Source organism: Salvelinus sp. IW2-2015, linkage group LG11, assembly GCF_002910315.2.
Source record: "Salvelinus sp. IW2-2015 linkage group LG11, ASM291031v2, whole genome shotgun sequence".
NCBI classification, from domain to species: Eukaryota; Metazoa; Chordata; class Actinopteri; order Salmoniformes; family Salmonidae; genus Salvelinus; species Salvelinus sp. IW2-2015.
Window position 1 is genome coordinate 9715434 of NC_036851.1, and position 22285 is coordinate 9737718.

A 22285-nucleotide genomic window follows, 5' to 3' on the forward strand; every position below is an offset into this window, starting at 1 on the left:
TGCCAGAGCAGCGAACAGTTTTGACTGGGCTGAGCGGGAACTGTACTTCCTCAGAGTAGGGAGCGAGCAGGCCAGAGGTGGATGAACGCAGTGCCCTTGTTTGGGTGTAGGGCCTGATCAGAGCCTGAAGGTACGGAGGTGCCGTTCCCTCACAGCTCCGTCGGCAAGCACCATGGTCTTGTAGCGGTGCGAGCTTCAACTGGAAGCCAGTGGAGAGAGCGGAGGAGCGGGGTGACGTGAGAGAACTTGGGAAAGTTGACACCCAGACGGGCTGCGGCGTTCTGGATGAGTTGTAGGGGTTTTAATGGCACAGGCAGGGAGCCCAGCCAACAGCGAGTTGCAGTAATCCAGACGGGAGATGACAAGTGCCTGGATAGGACCTGCCCGCTTCCGCGTGAGGCAGGGTCGTACTCGCGAATGTTGTAGAGCATGAACCTACAGGAACGGGTCACCGCCTTGATGTTAGTTGAGAACGACAGGGTGTTGTCCAGGATCACGCAAGGTTCTTAGCACTCTGGAGGGGACACAATGGAGTTGTCAACCGTGATGGCGAGATCATGGAACGGGCAGTCCTTCCCTGGGAGGAAGAGCAGCTCCGTCTTGCCGAGGTTCAGCTTGAGGTGGTGGATCCGTCATCCACACTGATATGCTGCCCAGACATGCAGAGATGCGATTCACCACCTGGTTATCAGAGGGGGGAAAGGAGAAGATTAATTGTGTGTCGTCTGCATAGCAATGATAGGAGAGACCATGTGAGGATATGACAGAGCCAAGTGACTTGGTGTATAGCGAGAATAGGAGAGGGCCTAGAACGAGCCCTGGGGGACACAGTGGTGAGAGCACGTGGTGCGGAGACAGATTCTCGCCACGCCCACCTGGTAGGAGCGAACGTCAGGTAGGACGCAATCCAAGCGTGGGCCGCGCCGGAGATGCCCAAGCTCGGAGAGCGGTGGAGAGAGGATCTGATGGTTCACAGTACAAAGGCAGCGATAGGTCTAGAAGGATGAGAGCAGAGAAGAGAGTTAGCTTTAGCAGTGGCGGAGCGCCCCTCCGGACACGAGAAGAGCAGTCTCAGTTGAATGACTAGTCTTGAAACCTGACTGATTTGGATCAAGAAGGTCATTCTGAGAGAGATAGCAGTTATCCCTACTCCTCCGATGCCAGGTATCGTAACCCATAGCCCTCCTTCATTCATACCCATGCCTGGAAAATATGACGGTTCACCTGGGATTGTCTGGGATATCTGATGCAATGCAGCAAATACATTGAGCACAACCCCACTATCTTCGCCACCGACAAGAGCAGGGTGGATTTTGTTGTGTCTCTACTCACAGGCAAAGCCCTGGATTGGGCCACCGCCATATGGACTGCCAACAGCACAGAACTCAGATCCGAGACCCATTTCCACACCCTCTTCAAAGAGGTATTCGATCACTCTCCTTCCGGTCGTCCTATAGAAGACCTCCTCATAGAACTTCAACAAATACGCAATTCAGCTGCCGAGTATGCCCTCGAGTTCCGCACCATGGCTGCAGGGAGTGGATGGAATGAGGCTGCTTTACTTACCGTCTACTGAAGAGGGCTCAACAGGGAACTTCAGGCGGAGCTGGCCTGTAGAGGTGACCTTCAGGATTTAAATCAATATATTCTTATGTCCATCTCCATCGACCACCTCATCGCCGATGAACTCTGCCACCCAGGAACCCGAAACCTTGTCTTTCCATGATTTCGTCATCCCATCCGAGTCTTCCAGAGCCCATGCAGTTGGGCCATGCTCCTCTCCCGTGTATCGAACGTCAAAGGCGGATCCAAGAAGGGCTCTGCCTATACTGTGAAGGGAAAGATCATCTACTCAGCCATTGCCCTGTTCGCCCCCCACGGAGAGATGAGAAGGGTCCCTCCACTGCCATGCAGGTAGGAGTGTCCTTATGTCTAAATATCTACCAGAAGCAATTCTCCATCCCAGTATTGCTAACCATTGGGCCTCATTCCGCACCTGACACAGAGCGTCACCCTCCTAATTGGAGTCTTCCACACCGAAACCATTCAACTCATGGAACTCTCATCCCCCAAACAGCCACTCATCCTCACACACCCCTGGCTTTGTTGTCACAACACTGCCATCTCGTGGCGACAAGGTGAACTACTGTCCTGGTCTTCTACCTGCTTCACCAGTTGTCACCAGTTGTCTCAGCCTACCCTGCAGAGCCACCACCATTGAGGACTCTGCCTCTGCAGTGCCACCTACCATACCATCTGAATACTCCCAGTACAGCAATGTCTTCAGCAAAATCAAAGCCTCCACTCTGCCACCACATTTCCCAGGGGACTGTGCTATTGACTTATTCCCTGGAGTGTCCCTACTGAAGGGCCGTGTTTACCCCCTATCTATGCCGGAAAATGAGGCAATGGAGAACTACATTGATGAATCACTCAAACGGTTTCATTCATTCTTCTTCACCGGCTGCCTCCAGCTTCTTCTTCGTTGGAAAAAGGATGGTGGTCTCCGTCCATGTATTGATTATCGTTCCCTGAATGACGTCACGGTCAAGAATCGTTTCCCTCTTCCTCTGATCCCAGCAACCCTTGAACAAGTGGGCCGCGCCAACATCTATACAACTCGACCTGCGAAGTGCATATAACCTTGTCTGTATACGTGAAGGCGACGAATTGAAGACGGCTTTTATTACCGCACTAGGGCACTACGAATACCTGGTCATGCCCTACGTCCTTACTAACGCCCCCGCTGTCTTCCAATCCTTTATGGCCAAGGTTTTCCAGGATATGATCAACCGCTTTCTCATCGTCTACATTGATGACATCCTGATTTACTCCCACTCCCTGAAGGAACACATACAGCATGTGTAAAAGGTTCTTCAACGGCTCCTTGACCATAACCTTTATGTGAAGACTGAAAAGAGCACCTTCCGTGTAACCTCGGTGAACTTCCTCGGTTTTGTACTGACACCTGGAGGGGTCAGCATGGATGAGAACAAAGTCTCCGAAGTAGGAGCCATGCTGTCTGTGGGTGGGAACACCTCCAAAATCACATCCCTGTGCCGCCTTCTCCAGGAAGTTATCTTCCGCTGAGAAGAATTACGATGTGGGAAACAGAACTCCTCGCCATCAACCTGGCCCTCGGAGTGGCACCACTGGTTGGAGGGCGCACAACATCCCTATCTCATCCTAACAGACCATCATAATCTGGAATATATCAGAGGGGCCAAGAGGTTAAACACCAGACAAGCCTGCTGGGATCTCTTCACACGCTTCCATTTTCATGTTACTTACATCCCTGGGAAGAAAAACGTAAAAGCTGATGCTCTCTCCCGCCAGTTTGACCTTCCGTCCAGTAACTCAGACCYTACACCCATTCTTCCTTCCTCTTACATTATGGGACCGGTACAGTGGGAGGTTCACTCGGCCATACAAGAAGCCCTAACCTCAGACCCAGCTCCTCCTGAGACACCAGCTGGGAAGAGTTATGTACCAGCAGCTGTTAGACCCCAACTGATGCAATGGTATCACACGTCCTTGGGGTCAGGACATCCGTGCATTACACAAACCACTGAACTTCTAGCCCGTAAGTTCTGGTGGTCCTCACTGGCATCCGGCGTAAGGGATTACGTACTCTCCTGTCCAGTCTGCGCCCAAACAAAAAGCCCCCGTCATCTCCCTTCTGGTAAGCTTCAACCTTTKCCAATCCCTCAGACCCTGGTCCCACATAGCTGTTGTCTTCATCACAGACATTCCTGAATCCTCTGGTAACACCACCATCCTTGTCATAGACCATTTTTCAAAAATGTGTCTGATTCCTCTTCCTCATTTACTTAACGCCATGGAATTGGCTGAGTTTATGTTCCATCTGTATGGGATTCCGGTAGACATCGTCTCTGACCGTGGGCCCCAGTTTGTCTCCCGGGTGTGGCGAGACTTCTGTGACCGACTGGGGGTCGCCTTCAGCCTCTCCTCCGGGTACCATCCACAGACCAACAGGCAGACAGAACGCCTGAACCAAGAAATAGGGAAGTACCTCCGCCAACAATGTTCTGCCTCTCCGCACAACTGGAGTCGGTATATGGCCTGGGCCGAATACGCTCAGAACTCACCCATGCATTCGTCGCTCCGCCTTACATCGTTTCAGTGTGTACTTGGTTACCAACCCCCCATGTTTCCCTGGGAGCCGGAGCCTGGTACTGTCCCAGCTGTCGACAACTGGTTTCGGCGTAGTGAGCGGGTATGGGAGACCACTCACCGGCGTCTGCAGGAAGCCTCTAATACCCAGAAACTCTTTGCCGACAGACGCCGCTGACATATGCCACTCTTTCACCCCGGACAGTGTGTGTGGCTCTCTACCAGAGACATCCTGCTCCGCCTCCCTTGCAAAAAGTTCTGTCCTCGCTTCATTGGTCCATTCAAGAGGGACCAATGAGGGTAGGTACTGTAAGGTTCTGTATTTATTTTCTTAGTCAACCTTGTGTTCTGTTTCTTTGTGTTCTTGAACGTAGCCCTGTCTTTCATTTTTGTTAATTGCTTTCAACTGTGTTAGTTACTCACCTAGTCTCTCAGCTCCTTATTTAGTTCAGTTCATTCTGTTTGTGCCTTTGTGATGTATTGTTCGTTTTGACTCTACTAAGCCTTTTCCCAGCTTGTTTGTGAGAACCAGTTATAGCCTTCAGTCCTAGTTTTGATTCACCTGTCTGTTTGCCTACCTGTGTATAACCATTGTCTGCCCGTGACCACGATTCCTTCTGTGAAGGCGAAATAAACACCTGCCKCGCCCTGTGCGTGAATCTACCAGTTTTTCTCATTGAGTAATCATTACACAGAGTTTGTTACACAGGGCTGAATCTTTGCACTTTCTAAATTATGACCCAACTTCAAACCTTGGGGCCTTGAAACTAACTTAATTAAAATTATTCCTGTGGCCTTCACCAGGCAGTTCAGGTTAGACGGCACAACGCCCATACGGCTCTGGATAACTGCCCTACTCTTGTGTAAGCCTTATTAAAGCTACAAAAGTGTCAGTGCTTAACCTTAACGTTRTTGACAATACAACAGAAAAGATTAACAGAATATTACATTTACTCACAGGTGGCCAAAAATAACTACCTAAATGCCATACCCCTACTAATCCACACCTCCAGTGTTCTGCTATGACCCGGTGGATCATAGCTCATTAACCCAGCGTCAACAACCCAACTTAAAGAAAACAATGGGTTGTTTGTGACCCAACTGGCTGGGTCAAAATAACTCAATGTGTGTTTGGTCCAAAATTTACCCAAATTGGGTTGTTTTCAACACAGCATTTTTTTGAGTGCTGGAATGTCAGGGCTCAACCTATGTGCCCACACTGTGGCCAGATGCTAGGATCCTTACCTCTACTGTGGTCAGTAGTCTAGGGGCCTCCATCTGGCTGCAGAGGCCGGACTCTGAGGTCTGGGAAAGGTACCGGTACTGGGAGCGCCCTCTGACCATCTAGGAATGCTGACTGGGGAATGCTCAGCTCCCTTCCTCAGGGGTCAGTGCTTCTGTAGGCAGACTGCGGCTCCTCTCTGGTCTCCCTTTCGGCACAGGGGTCTAAGAGGGAGGTGGGTTGTGGGGAAACGCTCTTTCCCAGATTACACTGGGCCAGGATTGCTGGAAGGAGAGTTAAGTCCTTTGTTATAGCCCCTCCACACACACACACCTCGCTATTGAGTTCTTACTCCAACATGATCTTCTCAGACTGTTGGCAACATCAAACATTATTAGCATTTTCATAACATTTAGAGTCTGCTGAGAAAGCACTTGCCTTTATTAACTCTCTATGCTTGAGCCCTGAGATCACATGGCTACAGTTGGTAGTTAGCCAGCCAGTCGGCTTTGTTCTAGCTAGTGTACTTCACTTTCCCTTCATGATACAATTAATGCCTTTTCRGTGAAACCTTAACATGTTTCTTTTTGGAATTATACTGAGGCAGTAATCTCAAACTGTAATTTATTTTGGTTTTATTGGCTCAAAGTCAAGCCACTAAGTGCAAGGGTTTGTCATAAAAATGTGTGTGCGCTATTCTTACATATTGATAGAGAGGAGCTGAGGCCTTCACTACTASAGTTAGTTCTGAGCTTGTTAGTTGCTATGCTCAACTAACCTCCTTTTATTGCATTGAAATGAGGCAATTACATGTCTTATTATGTACAGTTGAAGTTGGAAGTTTACATACACCTTAGCCAAATACATTTAAACTCAGTTTTTAAAGTACAATTCCCTGTTTTAGGTCAGTTAGGATTACCACTTTATTTTAAGAATGTGAAATGTCAGAATAATAGTATAGAGAATAATTTATTTCAGCTTTTATTTATTTAATCACATTCCCAGTGGGTCAGAAGTTTACATACACTCAATTAGTATTTGGTAGAATTGCCTTTAAATTGTTTAACTTGGATCAAATGTTTCGGGTAGCCTTTCACAAGCTTTCCACAATAGGTTGGGTGAATTTTGGCCCATTCCTCCTGACAGAGCTTGTGTAACTGAGTTAGGTTTGTAGGCCTCGTTGCTGACACACACTTTTTCAGTTCTGCCCACACATTTCTATAGGATTGAGGTCCGGGCATTGTGATGGCCACTCCAATACCTTGACTTTGTTGTCCTTAAGCCATTTTGCCACAACTTTGGAAGTATGCTTGGGGTCATTGTCCATTTGGAAGACCCAGTTGTGACCAAGCTTTAACTTCCTGACTGATGTATTGACATGTTGCTTCAATATATCCACATAATGTTGCTTCCTCATGATGCCATCTATTTTGTGAAGTGCACCAGTCCCTCCAGCCCCTGCCGTGCTTCACGGTTGGGATGGTGTTCTTCAGCTTGCAAGCCTKCCCATTTTTCCTCAACATAATGATGGTCATTATGGCCAAACAGTTATATTTTTGTTTCATCAGACCAGAGGACATTTCTCCAAAAAGTACGATCTTTATCCCCATGTGCAGTTGCAAACCAAAGTTTTTTATGGCAGTTTTGGAGCAGTGGCTTCTTCCTTGCTGAGCAGCCTTTCAGGTTACGTTGTTATAGGACTCGTTTTACTGTGGATATAGATACTTTTGTACCTGTTCCTCCAGCATCTTCACAAGGTAGTTTGCTGTTGTTCTGGGATTGATTTGCACTTTTCGCACCAAAGTACATTAATCTCTAGGAGACAGAACGCATCTCCTTCCTGGGCATATGACGGCTGCGTGGTCTCATGGTGTTTATACTTGCATACTATTGTTTGTACAGATGAATGTGGTAACTTCAGGCATTTGAAAATTGCTCCCACGGATGAACCAGACTTSTGGAAGTCTACAATTCTTTTTTCTGAGGTCTTGGTTGATTTATTTAGATTTTCTGATGATTTCAAGCAAAGAGGCACTGCGTTTGAAGGTAGGTCTTGAAATACATCCACAGGTACACCTCCAATTGAATCAAATTATGTCAATTAGCTTATCAGAAGCTTCTAAAGCCATGACATAATTTTCTGGAATTTTCCAAGCTGTTTAAAGGCACAGTCAACTTAGTGTATGTAAACTTCTGACCCACCGGAATTGTGATACAGTGAAATAATCTGTCTGTAAACAATTGTTGGAAAAATTACTTGTCATGCACAAAGTAGATGTCATAACCGACTTGCCAAAACTATAGTTTGTTTACAAGAAAGTGTATGTAAACTTCCGACTTCAATTGTTCTCTTTCCCTCCTTCCTCCAGGTTTCTTCTGACTGCTGTGGCGGTCCTCTCCTGCTATTCCATTCACCTGCTGCTCAAATCCTCTGGCATTGTGGGTAAGCTGGCCCTCGTCTTCAATTGACCTCATGCTTCAATAGTGCATGTGTAACAACACTGTAACCCGTAGAGATGGGTCACACTTGCTGAACCATTGAGGAGATAATGGTATTACATATTGAGGGCTGCTGCAGTGTCAAGTCACAGGGATTGGGCCAGATGGAGAAAGATATTATGGCTTGCATATTTGCCGCATTAGCATGTCTTGATTATTTTGGTATTTCCCTGTAATTCTGTGAATAGTTCCCCAATGGCCCAGCATTAAGAAAGTTTACTAAACCTTATATATTGTCCTTCATATTCAGCTATAGGGGCCTAGCATGGAGATAGAGGCCCGGCATGAAAAACCTGTAAATGAACCAGGAGATTCTACACTGACTATCTAACTAAGTGTTGTTTAACTTACTACCTGGGTGTCCCCCTGTAAAGCTGTGTAATGATGATGTTGCGCATCCCACTTCCTGTCCCAGGAATCCGAGCCTATGAACAGCTTGGCTACAGGGCCTTTGGCACCCCGGGCAAGATGGCCGCTGGTATCGCCATCACACTGCAGAACATCGGAGGTGAGAAGTCACTGTGGTCACTGGTCTAGTGTCCCGCAACACAAATCTCTGTGTGTTTGTAGAGGCTTTGGTGTTATTATAAATCACAAAGCTCAGCAGCAGACAGGCAGACTGTCTCGTCTTCCTGGCCGTTCGAGTCACCTAAAACTGTTCACTTGGAGTGCAGCCCTTCACATTACCCACCTATACTCCAGTCCATATTTACATAGCGCTAATACAGCCCTAACTTAACCCTTATGGTTTCAATATGCTGGTCAGGGAAACATGACAGTAGACATTTGTGGAAAATATCTCTGTCTGTCTCCCTTTCTCTCCCCATTTCTAGTCTCTCTGTATGATATAGGGGAGTATTAGGACCTAAGGCCAGCCGTCTAGTATATATTATATATATTTTTTATTTAACTAGGCAAGTCAAACAGTCAAACAGCTGCTGCCGTGGATGTGGTGGTGTGTTTGGCATTGGTTAGACTTCCCTCCCACTGCTAACAACCACTGAACAGTGCAGTGGCTGCCTGCCTGGCTGGCTGCGTGTGTGCGTACTTGGGCAAATCCCTAGCTGTGACAGACAGTCAGCAGTAGTCAGAAGCCATGTTACCAATCTTTGATTTGTTTTGGGACCTGATAAATAGCTTTAAATTGTTCAAAATCTATTTACAACTAATGCCTTTTGAAACCCCCTTTCCACACCGTATTATTTTCTGTAAGTATTTCTTTCTCGCTCGCTAGATAAGGTGGGATCTTTTTGTGTCTGTAAAATTAAGAATGCAAGAAATGGATATGGAAATGCCTTTAYGTGCAAATATTGGTATAATAACCATCATATCATGAGATGACATGTTGTGTGGTCCTCCCACCACGACTCGGGAAAGCATACAGTTTATTAGGCTACAGATGAAATAAGTTATGATTAACTTTACAAGGTTGTGAAAGTGAACGCGGTGATTGATGCTCCTTTCCAATAAATGTCGAGGGTCTTATTCTGGAGACATGACGATCGATGCTTTGCTGGCGTTTGACCAATAAAAATATTATCGCTCGTTTGTCCATAATAGTCTCATCATGTAGGCTATCCTACCCACACTGTATCTGCCAGCTGTTGGGTCGAGCGCACGCGTCAAGACCWGAGTGGGCAATGTAACGCAACCATTTTTTTGGACCAAACCATCAGTAGAGTTGGTTTGCAATGGAAAGCCATTTCAATTGTATTATATAAGTTATTTTAATGTGCAATATGTCACAACGCACAGCCTTTTATCCCCAACAAGTCAATTTGTTGGGGAAAAAATTCAGGRGGGAAAATTTGCATATTTCATGCGGATTGTAGGATTCACATGAAAATCTGTTGCCAGTTGAATGGAAACCTAGCTACTAACTGTGTCACTCATAGTTCTGTCTGTCTCTATTCCCTCACAGCCATGTCCAGCTACCTGTACATCGTCAAGTCTGAGTTCCCATTGGTCATCCAGTCCTTCAGTAGAGCGGACCCCACGGCTGAGTGAGTACTCATTGGTCTATCCACTAGATCTACCTGAACATTTCTCTACATTCCAGTGCCACGTTTAGTAGGCAAATGTTTGCAGATAGAAAATGCATGAGTAGAGTCAATGTGATTCCTTATTCTACATGTCAGAGGCATGTTTGTTCTATAAAGTATATTTATATCTGAATGTTCCACACCGTTGTGCTCTGCTGAACATTCAGATTTAGGCCACTGCCTAGAGACTGCCCTTTCTGCCTTGTGTAGCTTTAGCTGGTAGCTGAGCTTGTACCATTACCCAGGCTCACCTGGCATGGGCTGTGGGGTGGCGTCCTCAGAGGTTGATGCAGTGTACAGTGGCCTGGTGGCCTTGACCTAGTATTACAGGGGAGGGGAGGGGTGGGGCAGGGGCGTGAGTCTGCTATTGGCTAGACAGAACAAAGGGGATTGTCAGGAATGGCTAGCACACACCTCTTCTCCCGGTCCAACCCCCAGGTTGAGGTGACAACTGCTCCAAACAGCACTATTGTGGTGATGGGGGTGGTGTGTTGGGGCGCAACTGCGGTCTCTGGCGGTAAGAAGGGGATTCCTGCTCTGCTACTCCCGCTGGCCGGATCTGTCAGGCATGGTTGTGTCACGCCCTGACCTTAGAGAGCCTTTTTATGTCTCTATTTGGTTTGGTCAGGGTGTGATTTGGGGTGGGCATTCTATGTTTTGTTTTCTATGATTTTGTGTTTCTATGTTTTGGCCGGGTATGGTTCTCAATCAGGGACAGCTGTCTATCGTTGTCTCTGATTGGGAACCATACTTAGGTAGTCCTTTTTCCCTCCTTTCAGTGGGTGGCAGGGCCTTGTGTTTTGTGTGCATGTGAGATTCACGCTTGGTTTGGTGTGTCTAGAGGTCTACCAACCAGCCTGCTAGTTGCAGTGCATCAGCTAGTTGCATTACCTGGTATCATCTGACAGAACTACCCACCACCAAGGGACCAAGCAGCGTGCACCAACCTGGAGGACGAGCTGGACCGGGGAGGAGAGAATGGCAGGGGACAAGACCCGGTCACGAAGCCCGAGAGGCAGCTCCAAAAATGTTTTGGGGAGGGGCACACGGGGAGATTGGCGGAGTCGGAGTTTAGACCTGAGCCAACTCCCCGTGCTTACCGTGGTCAGGCACCGTGTTATGGGGTGATGCGCACGGTGTCTCGAGTGAGCATTCACAGGCTGGTGTGCTCTGTGCCAGCGTCCCGCATTTGCCGGGTGGAAGTGGGCATCAAGCCAGAATGGGTAGTGCCAGCTCTGCGCTCGAGACCTCCAGTGCGCCTCCACGGCCCACTGTATCCGGTGCCAGCACCAAGAACCAAGCCTCCAGTATGTCTCTCCAGCCTGGTGAGTCCTGTGCCTGCTGCCAGAACCAAGCCTCCAGTATGTCTACCCAGCCTGGTGAGTCCTGTGGCAGCTCCACGTACCAGACTGCCCATACGTCTCCTCGCTCCAGTGATGACCCATGGCAAGAAGCCTCCAGTGATGATCCATGGCACGAAGCCTCCAGTGATGATCCATGGCACGAAGCCTCCAGTGATGATCCAAGGCACGAAGCCTCCAGTGATGATCCATGGCACGAAGCCTCCAGTGAGGAGTCATGGCACGAAGCCTCCAGTGAGGAGTCATGGCACGAAGCCTCCAGCGACGGCCTCCAGTCCGGAGCCTCCAGCGACAGCCTCCAGCGACGGCCTCCATTCCGGAGCCTCCAGCGACGGCCTCCAGTCCGGAACCTCCAGCGACGGCCTCCAGTCCGGAGCCTCCAGCGACGGCCTCCAGTTCGGAGCCTCCAGCGACGGCCCCCAGCCCGGAGCCTCCAGCGACGGTCCCCAGTCCGGAGCCTCCAGCGACGCCCGAGGCCCGAGGCCATAAACAAACCCCTACCAACCTTTGTAGGAAAACTGGTGCATGCAAGGTTTAGTCTTTTCTGTGCGCACGCACCAGTTTTCCCGCAAAGGTTGGTAGGGGTTTGTTTATGGCCTCGGGCTCTTTAAATAGAGTTGGGTTTACAGTGATTCATACAGTGTGTCTGACGGCTGGATTAGGGCCTGTCACGCGCACACGCGCACACACACAGACACACACTTGTTTTACTATCCTCGTGTGGACCAAGCAATTTATTCCCATTCAAAATCCTATTTTCCTTAACCTCAAAACCCTAAACCTAACCTTAATTCTAAGCCTAATTCTAACCCCTCAGCCTTTTAGGTACCGGTGAAATGTTCCCACTTGTCCAAATTGTCCTTGTTTTACTATCCTTGTGAGGACCMCTCACTGTGCCACCTAGCCACTGTGCTTCTGCCTCTGCATTGCTTGCTCTTTGGGGTTCTAGGCTGGGTATCTGTAAAACACTTGGTGACAACTGCTGGCTTTATAAAATACATTTGATTTGATTTAGAAGCATGCACAACACAGCCAATAGGAGTTTCAGGAGTTGAATGGGTAGAGGGCTRCATATTAAGGAAGAGCAGTACAATAGGTAATAGGCAGCTGGATAGAACAGGAGAGGGTTTGAATACAGGGAATAGAATGCTGTATGTAGAAGATGAATATCACTGTTGAACGGTTTTGGTGAAATGAAGTGTTGAGAATCTGAAACACTCAGAGTGAGACAGAGAGGGAGATGGACAGGTGGCTCACACTATGGGACTGACAGAGGGTCCAGGACACCCTAGACCCTGATCTTTAACGAACTGGACTCACTCAGTCACGGTCTGTGCTTCCTGCTTTCTAGGGACTCTCTAAAGTCCGCCCCCCCAACCCTCCTCCCCACCCACGCACACACCCACGCACACACCCACGCACAGACAAAGGACAGTGCATTAAGCCCACTGTAGGCCATGGACCAGACAGCCCTGTCTGTTGTATGGTCTTGCTTGCAGAGAGGGTTAAGAATAACAGCCTTAGCAGCTTAACCAGGAGCCTATATGTCTGAAAGAGCCTCTCATACCCAGGTTGTAGGATACAATGTGCTGTAACAAGGGCTCAAAGACCCTCTCGCTGAAAAGCGTGTCAGGCTGTGATTGTATTTTGGTGTACCATTAAGCCGTCCAGCTACTGATTTCACCTTGGTGTTAATGTAACTACAGTAGCTTGTTCACAGCAAAGTGGCAGCAGCACTTGTTGCACTGATTGATGGCCAATCAGGCCTGAGGTGTTTCACATTAAAAGACAATTCGATTTCAKGAATGGTTCTCTCAGACTGAGCCCAGGGTATACAGTAAGTGGCACTCAACCTGTCCCAAGCCACCATGTGATCCGACCATGGGGTAAACCCTGTATCCAACATTCTCAACACTGAGCATGCAACATGTAACACATCTCAATGCCTGGTGACGTGCACAAATGCATGAAGTGCACATGTGAACACGTGCAGACCATTATAGGTACAGTATGTACTGTTTATGGCTATTTAGGACCCTCGAATCCAATTTTTTATGAGAGGCAAATCACAGTTTTGATGGGAGGAGGTGTGTTTCCCATATACTGTATGGGAGATGCATGTAGAGGGGCCTGGCCAGTGTTTGGCTGAAGGGAGGAAAAGGGATGGAGGTGGAGTCAGGCTAAGAATAGGATCTCCCAGCCCAGACCTGCTCCTCACTCGTACTGGAGCATTGTTCAGGCCAAGGCCCTGTGGAAGGAAAGTATGTTTGGGTCAGGGGAGGGGGTGGGTGTGTGGGACTGGGGGGTTGAAGTGAAGTGTGTTTGGGTTGGAGGGGTAGTTAGTACTTGAGGGTATTTTGGTTGGGGGGGGGGTGATATGAGGAGAGAGATAGCTGCCAAAAAGCAAGCGGGATGGCGTGGGAACACGGCGATTCTCACTCATTGAGAAGTTCAACCTCCGTGCTGTTTAGGTCCCAATATGCCACCCTTATTGGAACTGTAAACTTCAACATAAATCAGTAGCCTTACATAAGAGAGTGGCTTAGACCCGCGTGCCAGATGAAAAGAGCAACGTCTCGCAGCAACAACGGTTAGAAATGGACATATTTTCCCAATAAGCGCTACAGGCATTCTACTGTAAATCAAGGCTGTTTCTATGGCTCTCACAGAACAGACCAGAGCAGACTATTATTCAGACTGGCAGTGACTCAGTCGACCAGTCAGCACATGCCGTCATCAGATGAATGACAATGGAAAGTAAAGGAATCAACATTTTAAAATGAATAGATTTGGTTTACAGTTTCATTATTATGACCTCCCCCACAGTGCATTGGAAAAGGAAGTATAAACTCTAACATCTATTTGCTAGAAAGATATCTTGGCAGCATAGATAAAATGTTTCAATTTTGAAGCTCATTTCCAGTAATTCTACACAGTTTGGCATGGTGATAAGAGACAATTTTGCAGTTGGTTAATGGGCATGTCCTTTGAATGCCCGATTTCTCCCTGACTGTCTAGTTTTGATTTGATTGATAGTTGTCAAAGATGGTATTGTTTAAATATATATATATATATATTAGTTCAAAATCTTTTGTATGCTTTCAATCTGGTTTTGGTCGTTGACACTGAAATTGTGTTTCTATTCCGAGAATGACCACTTAGATGGCCTGCAGAACAATTTTCTATACAGAAAAAAAACTTTMATTAACCCTATTTCTCTACTTCCCCAGAGTCGGATGAACAGGAACAGCTAGCATGCTAACTGTTCAAGTAGACCAGGGATCATCATCTAGATTCAGCCGCGCACCGTTTTGTTTCCTGAAGTCAGGGGGCCGGAACATAATTGAAAATAATTTGTAGACTGCAAATTTGAAAAATCATATTTACATAAGTATTCAGACCATTGTCTCATTACTTTGTTGAAGCACCTTTGGCAGCGATTACAGCCTTGAGTATTCTTGGGTATGACACTACAAGCTTAACACACCTGTATTTGGGGAGATCAGGTCTCTCAGTTTATTTTTATTTTTATACATTAGCAAAAAATTCTAAACCTGTTTTTGCTTTGCCATTATGGGGGTATTGTGTGTAGATTGAGGGAAAAATAAATGGAATCAGTTTTAGAATACGGCTGTAATGTAACAAAATGTGGAAAAGTCAAGGGGTCTGAGTACTTTCCTTCTGTATATATACAATGCCTTCGGAAAGAATTCAGACCCCTTGACTTTTTCCACATTTTGTTACGTTACAGTCTTATTCTAAAATTGATTATCCCAGATGGGATAGGGTAGTGTGCAGTGCGATGGCAATTGCGTCATCCTTGGATCTATTGGGGCAGTTTGCAAATTGCAGTGGGTCTAAGGTGTCGGGTAAGGTGGAGGTGATATGATCCTTAACTAGCCTCTCAAAGCATTTCTTGATGACAGTCTCATTTAGTACAGTTACCTTTGCTTTCTTGGGTGCAGGAATAATGGTGGCAATCTTGAAGCAAGTTGGGACAACAGACTGGGATAGGGAGAGATTTGGCCGCATTGTGAGGGWTAACATGCTTAAATGTCTTACTCACGTCGGCCACGGAGAACGAGAGCTCACAGTCCACGGGAGCTGTGGTGGCCCAGGTCGGCGGCACTGTTTCCCTAGGAAGCAGGCGAAGAAGGTGTTTAGCTTGTCCGGGAGCAAGACGTCAGTGTCCGCGACATGGCTGGTTTTCATTTCATAATCCGTGATTGTCTGGAGTCGTGTCTGARCCGTTGAATTGCGACTTCACTCTGTCTCTGTACTGACGTTTTGTGGTGGTATGCACTTTCAGTTTTTGCGAATGCTGCCATCTACCCATGTTTTTTGGTTTGGATAGGTTTTAATGACTAAAACATAGTAACTTCAAACCTTGCTTACATTTGTATATGATCACATATATCTCTCTATGCGTGGGAATACTTTGGAACAGATTTCCAAAATTAAAATCACTTGGAGCTGATTTGCTGGTGTTTTTAGTCTTATGTCCAAAAATAAAAAGAGAACTGGGGTGCAAATAAAATCAACTGTGGGCCGCAAGTTGGGGAACCCTGCTGTAAACTGTCATTACGCTAATTCTAGCTATCATTGGCTCGTGAAACTACCTCTAACTTCCTTCATACTGGACCCGGAGACATAAAAACAGTATCCAGAGTGGTATTTTGTTGCAGCTAGCGATATTAATAATAAAAAATATATTCCCCCCCCAAAATAAATACATAAAGTAATTTGTGGACCCCAGTTTGAAAACCCCTGCTGTAAGTAACCTCTCTCCTCTGTCTTATTTTCCCTYCCTCTGCTCTCTCACTAGTTTGTGGTACTTGAATGGGAACTACTTGGTGGTCATGGTCTCTATTGGCATCATCCTACCATTGGCCCTGATGAAGCAGCTCGGTAAGTTGCACCTCTTCTCCTCTAACCTCTTTGTTTTCCCTCAAAATAACATCAACCTTGTATGTGTCACCAACCAGGTAACAAACCTGTGTTTACACAACTCAATACTGTTTTACTTAACAGAGCTAAAGCCAAGCCGTTATGCTCTGGGAGATAAGGTCTTAAGGTCTCCAGCAAGGTTACTAATCAAGTTCCCCCGAATCACCACTACAAAAGTACACACACGGCTGTCCAAAAGTTCATTAGAGTTACCAGCCTCAGAAATTGCAGCCCAAATAAATGCTTCACAGAGTTCAAGTAGCAGACACATCTCAACATCAATTGTTCAGAGGACACTGTGTGAATCAGGCCTTCATGGTCGAATTGCTGCAAAGAAACCACTACTAAAGGACACTAATAAGAAGAAGAGACTTTGCTGGTGACACTGTCTCTGATTTATTCACAAATCAAGGCACACTTAACCAGCATGGCTACCACAGAATTCTGCAGCGATACGGCATCCCGTCTGGTTTGCGCTTAGTGGGACTATCATTTGTTTTTCAACAGGACACAGCTCCAGTCTGTGTAAAGGCTATTTGACCAAGAAGGAGAGTGATGGAGTGCTGCATCAGATGACCTGGCCTCCAGTCACCCGACCTCAACCCAATTGAGATGGTTTGGGATGAGTTGGATCGCAGAGTAAAGGAAAAGCAGCCAACAAGTGCTCAGCATATGTGGGAACTCCTTCAAGACTATTGGAAAAGCATTCCAGGTGAAGTCAGTTGAGAGAATGCCAAGAGTCTGCAAAGCTGTCAAAGGCAAATGATGGCTACTATCTGAAATATAAAATATATTTTGATTTGTTGAACACTTTTTTTTGGTTACTACATGATTCCAGATGTGTTATTTCATAGTTTTTATGTCTTCACTATTATTCTACAATGTAGAACATATTCAGAATAAAGAAAAACCCTTGTATGAGAAGTTGTGTCCAAACATTTGACTGGTACTGTATTTATGTACACTACCGTTCACAAGTTTGGGGTCACTTAGAAATGTCCTTGTTTTTGAAAGAAAAGCACGTTTTTTTTGTCAAATATCAAAATTGTTCAGAAATACAGTGTAGTCATTGTTAATGTTGTAAATGACTATTGTACGCCTACGTCTTCCAGCTACAGAGGCCCATTATCAGCAACCATCACTCCTGTGTTCCAATGGCACGTTGAGTTGTGTTTATCATTTAATGATAAACTTAGATTAGCTAACACAAYGTGCCATTGGAACACAGGAGTGATGGTTGCTGATAATGGGCCTCTGTACGCCTACGCCTACCAGCTACAATAGTCATTTACAACGTTAACAATGTCTACACTGTATTTCTGAACAATTTGATGTTATTTCAATGGACAAAAAATGTGCTTTTCTTTCAAAAACAAGGACATTTCTAAGTGACCCCAAACTTCTGAACKGTAGTGTATGTGATTTAAATGATGAGGTGGAGGAATAGAGGGGTGTGATAAGGTTCCCATTGACATGTGGAGGTCCTGACAACATTGACAACACTCATGGGTCGTGTAACAAGGCAGCCTATCAGACCCTCACACCGCTCCCTCTCTCCTGTCCTGGTATTGGTGCTGCCATGGAAACGTGTCTCCATGGAGCTCAGAGACATGGAGTAGACAAGCAAAAGACAACACTAACACAGAGAAGACCTTGCATCACACACACATTGCATGCACTGGCAATTATGGTGGCTCCATGCACCTGCAGCACACTGATTTCAAGAAATGAAGCGCATCAATCCCCTCCTTTCACTCTACACTGGTATTCATGTCCATGTTAAAGACATGTAATCAGAGGTGGCCTTTCTCCAATTCTAGTGTAATCACCCAACTCCATATAACACTGTAGAAAACCTCCCTGTAAATTACAGCTCCAGGAGTCAGATGTGGGTTGAACGGCAATGAACTCACAATTCTATTCCATTGTTTCTTATATAACACTTGTCGTTGTTTTGTGCTCTTCAGGCTACCTGGGCTACACCAGTGGTTTCTCCCTTAGCTGCATGGTCTTCTTCCTCAGTGCGGTAGGTTTGCTTCTTCTCCATCCTCTCTCTCCATTCATTCAGTTCATCTTATTAAGTGTCATTTTTTTATGTCACGTGCACAAGTCCAGTGAAATGCCATTCTTGCTAACTCAAAACCCAACAGTACAATAATCAACAACAATGTATTACTAGAAAAAAAGCACACGAGAACTAAGAGCAAGAAATATGAAATACACAAAGTATGCATACTAAACTCAGCAAAAATAGAAACGTCCACTCAGTCAACTGCGTTTATTTTCAGCAAACTTAACATGTGTAAAGATTTGTATGAACATAACAAGATTCAACAACTGAGACATAAACTGAACAAGTTCCACAGACATGTGGACTAACCGAAATTGATTAATGTGTCCCTGAACAAAGGGGGGGGTCAAAATCAAAAGGAAGGCAGTATCTGGTGTGACCACCAGCATGGGAAACAGTGTTTAAACCCTTTAACAATGAAGATCTGTGAAGTTTTTTGGATTTTTACGAATTATCTTTGAAAGACAGGGTCCTGAAAAATAGATGTTTCTTTTTTTGCTGAGTTTATATACAGGAACTATTTAAAAAGTCAGTTCACATCATCTGAGTGGATGAAGGTTTATGTGATTTGTCACTCATAACTTGGCAGATCTCCTTATCGGTTCCACTCTCTCCCTGTATCTATTTTCATAGTTATTTCATATATGGGAATGGTTTGTGTTGATGGCAGTAAACACATCAAAGGGAAAGAGCTCAACCAAAGTCCTTAGACTGACTCATTCTAATCTACTGTGAAATGGCTTTTCTGGGCTCTGTGATACTCCCTCTCCTTCCCTCCTCATCCCTYCTTCATCTCTCCTTCCCTCCTTCTTTCCCCATCTTTCTCATCCCAGTCTTCCTGTTTCTTCATATGACACTGATCTCTGAGACCTGTTGTGGCATTGCTTGACGTGTATCCCACCTCTCTCGTTCTCCCTCTCTCATCATCCTCCTCTCTCGCCTTCCCCTTCCTCGCTCTCCCTGCAGGTGATCTATAAGAAGTTTCAGATCCCCTGTCCCTTCGAGGAGTTCTCGGCAGCCAATCACACAGTGTCTCACCTCGACATTCACCTAAACATCACTGACAACCACGCTACCCATGATAATGGTCTGGTACATGAGATGGATGACTCCCACTGCGGTGCCCGTATGTTCACCATGAACTCTCAGGTACAGCACACCAGACTCGAGGCCCAATGTTTCACCATTACCCTCGTTCACTTTGTCTGTGTCCCAAATGGCACCCCATTCCCTGTGTTGTAAAGTACTTTTGACCATAGCTGGTACTACTTGAAMCGCGGCCTTTGCTCACCTATGTACTGCAAAGGTGCAGRCCATGTAAGTCTAGTAGATGAGTAAATGAGCGGTCCCTCTGAGGTAAGTCAGTGGTCTATGGTAACACTGGGCGTTTGTGTGCGTTTCCTTTACAGACAGCGTACACCATCCCCATCCTGGCCTTTGCCTTTGTGTGTCATCCTGAGGTTCTGCCTATCTACACTGAGCTCCGCAAGTGAGTATGCCTGCCCTTTCCTGCCCTGCTCTGTCTCCACASAGTGCCTCCCTAGTGTCAGCACGAAACCTCTGTTCATAGGCTCCCGCATGTATCACAGGAGGCTGCTGAGGGGAGGACGGCTCGTAACAACGTCTGGAATGGAGCGAATGGAATGGCATGACACGTATATAGTATATGCGGCTCATGTGGGATTCAAACCCGCAAAGACCTTGTTGCGAGCACCAACTGAGCCGTTGGATTGTCAGTGCTGGCTGTGACGTTAACCAGTGTGTGTGTGTGTGTTATCCAGCCCTACTCAGAAGAGGATGCAGCACGTCTCCAACCTCTCGATCCTTGTGATGTACACCATGTACTTCCTGGCTGCTCTCTTTGGCTACCTGACCTTTTACGGTGAGCACTTTCACTTCACCACCCATGAACTTTCCTCTGCCTGAAATATCCCGTACTCATGACTATGTGTGCTAGAGCCTCGGAGGCCCAGGCTTCTCACGTTACGTTCGAAAGCCCGGGGAGGTTCTCCTCAGAAGGTATTCTAACGTGGGTCGAATATCTAGATGGAAACCTATCAAGTATTTTGCATGGGTGGAGTTCCAAAGAGACATTGTGTTTTGAAAAATAAAATCTGACTTGCAACAAGCTAGCATGCATAAGATACAAAACAAATGCCACACTGTGTGTGCAGTAACGTATAATTGAACAGAAACATTTKATCCTTTTGGGATACTCCCCTGTGCCCTCATGAACATATTGAATGTTATTGAACAGTTGCAATGTCACTTTTGTTGAATGGAAATTACAATAATAAATTATTGTTACCCAAACACTTGTTTGCAGCGAGTGGCCTCAGTCTATTGGAAATAGGAGCATAACTCTCCCTTGGGGTCATTATGTAGTACTGCACACTACACTGTACTATTATGTTATACCTTGTGACACGTTGGATTATGTGTTTCAATGAGGAACAGCAGTCATCGATGTCTCAGTCAACACAAGTACGGCTTAGTTTGGGGGGTTTTAGTGTATAATACTGTACCTCTTGACGTTCCCTCTGATGTTACCTTTACAGGTAAGACTGAGACAGAGCTGCTGCACACATACAGCAGGATCGACCCTTATGACACGCTGATCCTGTGCGTGCGATTGGCTGTCCTCACCGCTGTCACACTGACCGTCCCCATTGTGCTCTTCCCAGTAAGTTACACCCCCCCCCTCCACTATACACTCTTCCCTCCTCTAAAAGACAGGGAACTGATATTGTATACTAGCCGTTGGGGTGGGATTGGCGTGGGGTCTGAGGGGGGTTAGTAGGTGGCTTTTGACCAATCATTTGGATTCCTCATGTCTTAATCTGAAATGATGGGTGTCGTGGCTTGCTGAACTGAGGTGCTCATTTGAAGTGGAATGGCCCCTGTTGTTTCTGAGAGTAGCTCACGGATTCCTTTACTAGCTTTCCCCCTCCTTCGCTCTCTGCCCCTCTCCATCTCTCACTCTCTATCCCCTCAGGTGCGGAGGGCTCTGGATCAGATGTTCTTCGCCAGTAAGTCGTTTAACTGGCTTCGCCACGTGGCCATCGCCGTCATCCTACTCTCCTTCATCAACATGTTGGTCATCTTCGCCCCCAACATCCTGGGAATCTTCGGCATTATCGGTTAGTTGCACAGATTAAACCTAGAAGTGTTAACTGTAGCCCTGCTCTTCAYCCCCCCCCCTCTTCCTCCGTCCTCTTCCTCCTCCAGGTGCCACATCTGCCCCCTGTCTGATCTTCATCTTCCCTGCTATCTTCTACATCCGCATTGTGCCTAAGGAGCAGGAACCCATGCACTCCATCCCCAAGATACTGGTGRGCACATATCTCATCCTCTCCCCTGTCTCACCCTATTGATCTTTATGATTAGTATTGTGTCCTTATGGTTACTGTATGGTTATGGTTACCCCATTAAAATACATTCTAATGATGGTGTTTCCTCTGTCCTCCCAGGCCGCCTGTTTCGCTGGTCTGGGGGTCGCCTTCATGATCATGAGTTTGAGCTTCATCATCATTGATTGGACAACGGGGAGCAGCAACTCTGGCGGTGGCCACTAGAGGCCGCCCTCCGCACTGTGCAGGCCGGGGTCGGRAAAGGGCTGGCAGGGGCTTTGAGGGGATGCCTGTGTGTGTTTTTAGAACTGTTTCATGTAATTGATGCACTATCCCCTCTGTGGTAGCGTAAGGGTTAAAGGTTAAGGGACAAAGATGACTGGGGTAGGGAGGGGGAGACAGAATCAACCTGCTGGGCAAAACCATGCTGAGCATTTCAGTCTTCTTGAGACTCCGACAAAACAGTCTGTACTACTGTAACGCAGTATGTAGCCCCGCACAGAGGAGTGCTTTTATATGAATCATCAGCACTAGACATGGTCTTTTTAAAATCATGATAACATGTATTATTTATGAGTGGGATAGTGCATCCAAGTCAATCCATAATGGAGAATCSTGAAGAAACTCACGATGGCTTCCCTTCCTTTCCCCCCTCCCTT

The 22285-nt window shown here is 46.6% G+C and overlaps 1 protein-coding gene across 2 annotated transcripts in view; it reads left to right on the forward strand.

Annotated features, from left to right (window-relative positions):
- slc38a3b (solute carrier family 38 member 3b) overlaps positions 1-22285 on the forward strand; it is a 60256-nt gene extending 37971 nt beyond the window's left edge. For both annotated transcript variants that reach the window (XM_023996009.2, XM_023996008.2), the window contains 12 exons: positions 7726-7799; positions 8271-8363; positions 9777-9858; positions 16084-16166; positions 18173-18231; positions 19243-19425; positions 19686-19765; positions 20058-20158; positions 20835-20959; positions 21272-21416; positions 21505-21608; positions 21747-22285. In XM_023996009.2, the coding sequence (XP_023851777.1) occupies positions 7726-7799; positions 8271-8363; positions 9777-9858; positions 16084-16166; positions 18173-18231; positions 19243-19425; positions 19686-19765; positions 20058-20158; positions 20835-20959; positions 21272-21416; positions 21505-21608; positions 21747-21851 (1234 nt within the window). In that variant the 3' untranslated portion in view covers positions 21852-22285. The remainder of the gene's footprint in view (positions 1-7725; positions 7800-8270; positions 8364-9776; positions 9859-16083; positions 16167-18172; positions 18232-19242; positions 19426-19685; positions 19766-20057; positions 20159-20834; positions 20960-21271; positions 21417-21504; positions 21609-21746) is intronic.